The sequence below is a fragment of the Salmo trutta genome, chromosome 26 (assembly GCF_901001165.1).
Source record: "Salmo trutta chromosome 26, fSalTru1.1, whole genome shotgun sequence".
Classification (NCBI taxonomy): domain Eukaryota; kingdom Metazoa; phylum Chordata; class Actinopteri; order Salmoniformes; family Salmonidae; genus Salmo; species Salmo trutta.
In genome coordinates, this window is record NC_042982.1 from 10,944,405 (window position 1) to 10,953,948 (window position 9,544).

The 9,544-nt window shown below is 42.3% G+C and overlaps 1 protein-coding gene across 1 annotated transcript; it reads right to left on the reverse strand.

Moving 5' to 3' along the window:
* Nucleotides 1-4: 4 nt before the first annotated feature.
* xaf1 (XIAP associated factor 1) lies at nucleotides 5-2,686 on the reverse strand. The gene is made up of 7 exons (XM_029714723.1): nucleotides 2,526-2,686; nucleotides 1,951-2,086; nucleotides 1,778-1,834; nucleotides 1,350-1,563; nucleotides 1,117-1,187; nucleotides 742-933; nucleotides 5-579 (listed from the first exon to the last, which is right to left on the reverse strand). Exons 1-7 carry the CDS (start codon nucleotides 2,567-2,569, stop codon nucleotides 547-549), a joined length of 747 nt encoding a protein of 248 aa, XP_029570583.1. The 5' UTR covers nucleotides 2,570-2,686; the 3' UTR covers nucleotides 5-546.
* Nucleotides 2,687-9,544: the final 6,858 nt, after the last annotated feature.

Sequence of the window (9,544 nt, forward strand, 5' to 3'; positions counted from 1 at the left end):
TCTGGAACCTTGACAGCTTTTATTGTCGTCACCATGAAACCAAAGGGACACCTTGTGACATCACAATAGGAGAAGACTAAACTGGACGGCTCACAGTATTTGGATCCATTATTAACAAAAATATAATATCCTTAAGTGTGCGTACAGCAAAACATTTTATTGTAAATCAGTTATGTACATTAGTAAACAAATATTAAAATGTCAAACTTTTGATGAGTTCAATGATGGAGAAAAGATTCCCATTTTCAGAACTGTATTTCAGTTGTAAACAATGTATTATACAACAATCATAAAATAGGTCTCTTGTCCTCTTGTAGAGAAGAATCCTGACTAATATAATAAGTCCTAATCTCTTACTATTAACCAACCTGCCCAATCACCAGAAATACCTCAACTGCCTCTGAAGTACAGATTTTCGGGCAAAGAAAACTTGCGGTTTGCTCAAATAAATCACAACTAACACAACTTCATTGTGTTTTTAATAATTTGTCAACCACTACACCAGTTCACCATGGAGTGTTCCTTCAGAAGTTCTGAGCACGTTTCTCATTTCAAGTTGACATGGATCTGACATTTGGCCTGAAAGAAGAAACAAAAGATCCAGTTAGTTTGTCTCTTTTTCATCACTCCAAATGATTAAAAAGGGGACCAGGGTTTGGGTCAATTCCAGGGTTGGAGATTGAATTGAAAAGGAATTGACCCAACCCAGAAGGCTACTGTGTTTTTGGGACAGCGCTGTACCTCATGCCATCGTAGTGTGACTACGGGGAGAGCCAGGTGACAGTGAGGACAGGTGCTGATCTGGTCAACATCCCCCTCTCTTCCCTCTTGCCTCCTGCCTTGGGCTGAGAACAATGCAGACTTCATAGAATTGGTCATACGAGGACTAGGCTGTTCCTGTTCAGCCTCCTCTGATGTGTGGTCACACTCCAGCTAGCAGTTGGGGAAGAGATTTGAACAAGTCATTTAAACACAAAGCTCTTTCCATGGAGAACCTGCTTTGAGAATACTTGTTTGTCCAGAAGTAGGCTTAATATAGGTACCGGAAGCGGGCAAAACAAGGAGGAATGATCTGATAATGATAAATTGGGTTCATGCTGTTAAATAAGAACATACCTGATGTTCTGCCATCTCCTCCAATGGGAAAGACCTCATACAGCTCCTGCAAACAACTGCTGTTCGCCTGCCTGCATCCAGAAAACACCACATTAGTTTGAATATAACATAACATTGAACAGCATTATATCAAACTCATCTGACTGGATGGTGATTATGATTTCCATTTCCCAATGTGTTGAATATTACATATGGCAAGTCAAGTTAAACTGAAGTGTAGGGGGTAGCCTCACTGTTGGAGGATGGCGGGGAGGGGTTATCGGGAACATGGAGGTCAGGGCACATCTGGGCATGCTCTGGCTGGTCCCTCAGAGTGATGTAGCGTCCGCAGTCGGAGCAGCGCTCTGTGCGACTGCCACACGCCACGCTGTGCTCCACCATGGCCGACAGCGGCAGCTCCAACTGGCAGAACTCACAGCACTGCAGCCTTTCCTTACACTCGTCCGACTGGGGGGGGGGGGGGGGTGATTAATTCTGAATAACAATCGTTATTATACACCTGTATCAATTACAGTTTGATTATGACGATCATGCAGAGGAACTCATTCCAATCCATTCACTGAAACGGCATCGTCATGGTGTGTGTGTGTGTGTGTGTGTGTGTGTGTGTGTGTGTGTGTGTGTGTGTGGGGCAATGCGGGTGACCGTTGAGCAGTCTCACCTCATGGGCCAGTAGCTGGCAACGCTCCACCTTTTTGTTGCACTTGGTGCATTTCACCTGTGGGAGTGACGAAACGACAATATATCGGAAATAAACAATTGGGCCCTTTATCTATCAACATCTACTCAAGTATTTGGAAGTGATCCTGTTTTCATTACAGCAGAGTCGTTTACCTGGGCGTGCTGGTTCTGATGGTGCTGCTCCAATAGCTCTCTGGGAACCGGCTCATCACAGTCTGGACACAGGCAGAGGAACCGCCGGCAGTGGGACTCGTGCAAGGCAAAGTTGGACACAGCCACCTCCTTGTGACTGATAGTGGAAAACGAGCAGAGGAGAAGTGTTTGAGGCACGACAAGACCACAGACCTGTGTGTGCAGTGGTTTAAAGTACTTAAGTAAAAATACTTGAAAAGTAGTACTTAAGTCGTTTTTTGGGGTATCAGTACTTTACTTGATTATTTATATTTTCGACAACTTGCACTTTTCCTTTCAAAGATTCTAGACTAGGATTCCATGTATTGACTGAAATGCCTCTTGTAAAGATGAAATTATGGCAGCCCAGTGAATATTATTGACAATGTATCTTATTATGAAGTGAACAGTCTCTCTCAACAAACTAATGGTAGGTCTTTAGGAAAATAAAAGTAGACGATGCACATATTCTACCAATTCATGCTGAAGAATATCCACTGTTACTTTGATGCTTTCTTTTGAACGTTTTAAATATTAAAATGTTTTAATTATCTCACCACTGGTCACAGACACGGGTTGTGTCCTCTTCCTTGTCTGCCATCGCGGAAAGCTGTCAATTCTGATTCCAAAACCAGTAGCCACGCCGAGCGAGCGTATAAAACCAATTGTTTTACGCCCAACTGGTGCAACCCGTCCTAGGAGACATAGGAAATAGCATTGTGAACCTAGCGACATTGAGGTCATGTGATCATACGGCTAATTTTCTAAATAAAAGTCAACCTGAATAAATGTTACTTGGCTGTTACATTACGTTTTTTAGATTTAAAATCACACAGCAAATATTCTTTAAAGTTACGTAAACATACATTTATTGAAAATAGAAACTTGATTTTTTTCAGTATATATAACCTGAACAAAAATATGAACGCAACATGTTAAGTGTTGGTCCCATGTTTCATGAGCTGAAATAAAAGATCCCGGAAATGTTCAAATAGGCACAAAAAGCGTATTACTCTAATTTTGTGCACACATTTGTTTACATCCCTGTTAGTTAGTGTTTCTCATTTGCCAAGATAATCCAACCACCTGGCAGGTGTGGCATATCAAGAAGCTGATTAAACAGCATTATCATTACACAGGGGCACCTTGTGCCGGGGACAATAAAAGGCCACTCAAAAATGTGAAGTTTTGTCACACAACACAATGCCACAGATGTCTCAAGTTTTGAAGGAGCGTGCAATTGACATGCTGATGTCCATGCAATGTCCACCAGAGCTGTTGCCAGAGAATTGAATGTTAATTTCTCTACCAATGTCGTTTTAGAGAATTTGGCAGTATGTCCAACCGGCCTCACAACAGCAGACCACGTGTAACCACACCAGCCCAGAACCTCCACATCGGGCTACTTCACCTGCGGAATCGTCTGAGACCAGCCACCCAGACAGCTGATGAAACAGAGGAGTATTTCCGTCTGTAATAAAGCCCTTTGTCACCATACGCCCCCTTGGTCACCATTACAAAGGGGGTGTTTTAGTATCCTCAGAACCTCTCCTAATAACATCCAGGTTAATACCATAGAGATTGACCACATAAGAAAAAAAATTCAGAAGAAATCTACTGTCACTTGATAGCAAAAAAAAAAATCCATTAAAGGTTTTCACGTCTAAGTTCTACTGTACCATTTAATACCATAGAGGTCTATGGCCAAAATCTACCATCACCGCTGACAAAAATGTACATTCTCAACAAACTATGCAGGTGTTCCGAGGAATCACCCAGAGAGCTACCATTCCTTCATCTGGAATAACTTCTTTAAGCACATTGACATCAAATCTGGGTCCACCCATATTCTGGATGATAACGCTGCCAACCTCATAGAGGAGTGTGATTCCTTCTAGGAGAAGATCAAAGCTGATGGAGGAATTGACCTCTTTGTTGGAGGCTGGGAGGATAATGATGATAGGATAGAGTATATTATTCTATTTATTCAAATCTATTCTATTCTAAAGCTGCTGGAGGAATTTACCTCTTTGTTGGAGATACGGAGGATGACAAATTACACAACACAACTGCTCAATCAAACAGAAAGATGGACACACCCATGGTAGAATAATATTTCAAGTTTATGATCTTGTTCAGATATGTCATTGTTACAACAGATAAGATAATGTTTTGTATTGTGGGACACATACTTTTTCAATGACATCCACATGACATGTTGTCATTAAGGCAACAAACACCACACGCACTATCCAGTCCAGAAAACAATAAAACACTATACTATATAGGGAATAGGACGCAGCCAGTGTTTGTAGGAGTGTCCCCTCACAGCACTGTTGTACATTACAAATGCATCTGTTATCAATGACAAGGTCTGGTGAGAGTAAACTCCACCAATATAGTTATAATATAATATAATTATCAATGCTGCTATGGTGATACCACTGCATTACTGGCCATATAATGTAACTGTGACTGCTATGCTAACCAAACTGTATTCACTCTCTCCCTCTTCCCCTCTCTATCACAGGAGGGGAAGAACAGCTCATAATAATGGCTAGAACAAAGCAAATGGAATGGCATCAAACATTTACATTTTAGTCATTTAGCAGACGCTCTTATCCAGAGCGACTTACAGTAGTGAATGCATACATTTCATTTCATGCATTTTTATTTATTTATTTACATTTCTTTTTTTGTACTGGCCCCCCGTGGGAATCGAACCCACAACCCTGGTGTTGCACACACCATGCTGGCGTTGCAAACACCATGCTCTACCAACTGAGACACCTGGAAACCAAGTGTTTGATGTATTTGATACCATTCCACTGATTCCGCTCCAGCCATTGCCACGAGCCCGTCCTCCCCAATTAAGGCACCACCAACCTCCTGTGCTCTGTATATCCATCTCTCTCTCCCTCTTCCCCCTCTTTCCCTGCCTCCCAGGTGAATAAGTTGTTTCTAGGGGAGTGTCTGTACAGGAGGCAGCGCTGTCTCTTTCACTGGGACTCCCAGTTCATCTGGGCTGTGCTGCAGAACCTCAGCGAGATGGCCATCTACTTCTGGGAGATGGTCGGAATGATAAACAACATGCTCACTCAAAATCCTGTCTCAATAAGTGTTTAGGTGCTTTATCCTCATAAAAAAATACAGCACATCTAACAGTGATGCGATTCAAGAGCCTAAATGATTGATTTCTCTCTCTCTCTCTCTCTCTCTCTCTCTCTCTCTTTCTCACTCCCCCATCTCTGCCTCACTCTCCCCTCTCTCCCTCGGTCTCTCTTCAGTCGCTCTGTCTGTCTCTCTCGCCCTCCTCCTCTCTCTCCCAGGCAGGAGAGTCCGTCCTTAGTGGTCTGGAAGGCTGTAAGATCCTGATGGTGCTGTCAAAAGTTTGAGACAGAGACCAGGCTTCCCATGAAGGAGTTTGAAAAACTGGCCAAAGGTAGGTTAGCCTTTATCTTTGCTAAAGAAAAGTTACAGGATAATGCATACTACAGATAATTATGTGCTGCAGCATTTTGGGCTGAGAAGTGTTGAGGGTTAACCCCTTCCTCTCTCTCTCTCTAGATGTGTTCAGTGTCTGCTACCAGAGCAGTGCGAGTTGCTCCTTCCCCCTCCTTATAAGGAAGTCTCCCGTGTGGGGCGGAGCTACCTGTATGCAGATGGCCACCGCAGACGACACCCGTCCGCCTCTTCAGCCACGACGGCGTGCAGCTCAGAACTAAACACAGGGGTCAGGGTGTGTGTGTGTGTTTGTGTGTGGTTTGTCATTCATCTTTATAAAACTAACCAGACCGTTAGATTTGAAGTTTGTCAGGGCTAACGGCTACATTTTTCTTGAAATGCTTGTAGAACAATAGCTATTAAATGGGAAATGTTTTGTGTTGTACTGTTCAAGGAAAAAATAAAAAAAATAACTGATAAAATAAAGCCATTATCAACTATTCCCAGTGCATTATGTCACCGTCAGGTTTGAGAAACGTATCTACAGCACATCTCTCTCCCAGACGAGCCCGCTAGGAGCCAGATGTTCCGGCTGCACCTGGGCAACACCACCCACAGCCTGAGTGACGCAGACCTGCAGACGCTCGCCAAGAAGACAGAAGGCTACTCTGGGGCCGACATTAGCATCAATGTACGAGATGCCCTCATGCAGCCTGTCACGAAAGTGCAGTCAGCCACACACTTCAAAAAGGTCATTTATACACATGATATAGTAAGTCTATTGCAGTCGACTCTTGCATACCACACTTAAGGTGTCTCTTTATCTCTACTTTTAAGATTTATGATAGTTTTTTTTTGCTTGTGATGGTACTATAGGTGCGAGGGCCATCCTGTACCAACAGTCAATTGATGGTGGATTACCTTCTGACCCCGTGCTTGCCGTCCATAGAATTGACCTGGATGGACGTGCCTAGTGACAAGCTGCTGTAGCCCATCGTCTGCATGGTGAGAAACATACATTCACCACACAGAGATACTCATTATGTTCATTTACTGCTCACAAACATACTGGAACACGGTGTTTCAACATTCACTATTCCTTACACTGTCTTTCCTCTCAAGGCTCATCCGTTATTATACTTTCGTGTTTCTGTATTTGTTTTTATTTCTATTATTTTGACGATTTTTAATTTGGAATTCAGTTTAAATTTCAGTTAGTCTTCAGATCCAATTGACGCGTTTTTATTTCGTTTAAAAATCTGCTCTGTTTTAATATGATTGTTGTTTTAGTTTTAGTGTTAGGGACAGAAAGAAGCCTATGCGAGGGAGGATAGGATCCACTTACAATGCTTTCAGAAAGTATTTACACCCATTGACTTTCTCCACATTTTGTTGTGTCAGAAAGAGGGATCAAAATGAATCTGTCATTTTTTTTGTCAACGATCTGCACAAAATACTCTGCGATGTCAAAGTGGAAGAAAAATTATAACATTTGTAAAAAAAATATGAAAAATAAAACATTATATATCTTGATTAGATAAGTATTCACACCCCTGAGTCAATACTTTGTAGAAGCACCTTTGGCTGTGATTACAGCTGTCACTTTTACTGGGTAAGTCTCTCAGAGCTTTCCACACCTGGATTGTGCAACATTTTCCCATTATTCTTTTAAAAATGATTCAAGCTCTGTCAAATTGGTTGTTGATCATTGCTGGACAACCATTTTCAGTTCTTGCCGTAGATTTTCAAGCAGATTTAAGTCAAAACTGTAACTAGGCCACTCAGGAACATCCACTGTCTTCTTCTTGGTAAGAAACTGCAGTGTATATTTGTCCTTGTGTTTTAGGTTATTGTGCTGCTGAAAGGTGAATTCATCTCCCAGTGTCTAGTGATAGCAGACTGAACCAGGTTTTCCTCTAGGATTTTGCCTGTGCTTAGTTCCATTTGGTTTCTTTTTTTATCCTGAAAAACTCCCCGGTTCTTAACGATTACAAGCTTACTCATAGCATGATGCAGCCACCACTACGCTTGAAAATATGGAGAGTGGTAGTTACTCAGTAGTGTTGCATTGGATTTGCCCCAAACATAACATTTTGTATTCAGGACAAAAAGTGAATTGCTTTGCCACATTTTTTGCAGTATTACTTTAGTGCCTTGTTGAATACAGGAAGCATGTTTTGGAATATGTTTTATTCTGTACAGGCTTCCTTCTTTTCACTCTGCCAATTAGGCTGGTGTTGTGGAGTAACTACAATGTTGTTGATCCATCCTGAATTTTTTCCTATAACAGCCATTAAACTCTGTAACTGTTTTTGTCACCATTGGCTTCACAGTGAATTCCCTGAGCGTTTTCCTTCCAATCTGGCAACTGAGTTAGGAAGGATTCTTGTATCTTTGTAGTGACTGGGTGTATTGATACACCATCCAAAATGTAATTAATAACTTCACCACGCTCAAAGGAATATTCAATGTCTGCATTTTTACATTTTTAAATTACCAATAGGTGCCCTTCTTTGCGAAACATTGAGAAACCTCCCTAGTCTTTGTCATTGAATCTGTGTTTGAAATGCCCTGCTTGACTGAGGGACTTTGCAGATAAGTGTGGGGTACAGAGATGACAACACTATTATTGCACACAGAGTGAGTCCTACGACTTATTATGTATTTCATTAGATGTGATTTATGTCCCTAATTACGTTTTTGAACATGCACTGATTGCATCTTTTATTTCATTTACCCACCTTGGCAGAGTACCTATTTACACATAACCACTAGAACTCAACAATTAGCCTCAATACCTCCTGAATAGCATGAAAAGTGGAGGGTAGGATCAGAAAAACAGAACGCATATCTAAACAGGCAAAATGTTAGTCTACTAACTACAATTTGTGATATTGTGTTCAAGTAAACGGAAGATTTTTATTTTGAAGCTTTTTTCGCGATTTGGACCCGTTAATGTCGCTTAATGTCGCTTATTTCACGGAGCTATGAGAAAGACAGGTTGTGAACAAGCTCGTAGTTTCACTTGTCTGTTCATCATAAATAGAAACCGAAAGCATCGAATCAATGACTCCCTCTCACCATTCCTCCGCAGCTATGAGAGGCGCGCCACCAAATGGCCTGTAATAACCCGTCATTGGTGACCGTGTTGCGACTGAATTACGGTAATAACCTAATTTAGGGGGCCATTGCGGTGCTAGCCTACATCATTACTTTTTTTATTTTATTTTATTTAACCTTTATAGGCAAGTCAGTTAATAACAAATTCTTATTTACAATGACGGCCTAATGCGGATTATGGGGCTGTTATTAAATATATATATATATATATATATATATATATAAATATAGGACAAAACACACATCAAGACAAGAGAGACAACACAACACTACATACAGAGAGACCTAAGACAACAACATAGCAAGGCAGCAACACATGACAACACAATTACATGGACTATTTTCCTACTTATGTTCAAGTGCATCCAAACCAGGTATAATTACAAATGTGACGCTGTGTTGTTTTACTGTGCATGCATGGCCCTTTTTAGGGATAGCCAGGCCCTACACGCTAACTGATTATCACTGTGCTTCCTGCCCCAGTACTCGGCCATCACCTCCCCTCTGCGTCGGCTATTGAAGAAGGAGGTGTACTGGGCCTGGACACCCAACTATGCACAGGCTGTCCACTCTCTCAAAGAACTGCTGACCATTTCACCTGTCCTGGCCCACTTTAACCTCACCAGCCCAACTCTGGTCGCCTGTGACGCGTCAGCCACAGCAGTGGGAGCGGTCCTCTCTCAACTTCAGGATGGTATTGAGAAGCCAGCGGCTTTCACATGAAGCCAGCGGCTTTTCCGGTGAGCCCCACCGGACAGAAGTACTCCGTTGGAGAGAGGGAGGCAATTGAATGCGTCTGGGTCTGCGAGCGGTGGCACATTTACCTCTACGGACGTTCTTTCACCCTACACACCAACCACCAAGCCCTCACACCCTTGATGTCTACCTCTGGGTTTTGTCACAAGACCCTCGGCATGTACCGCTGAGTAGACGGCCTCCAGCAGTATAACTTTAAGCTGCAGTTTACGCCGGCAGGGACAATGTGGTGGCCGACCTCCTTTCGCGCTCAGTT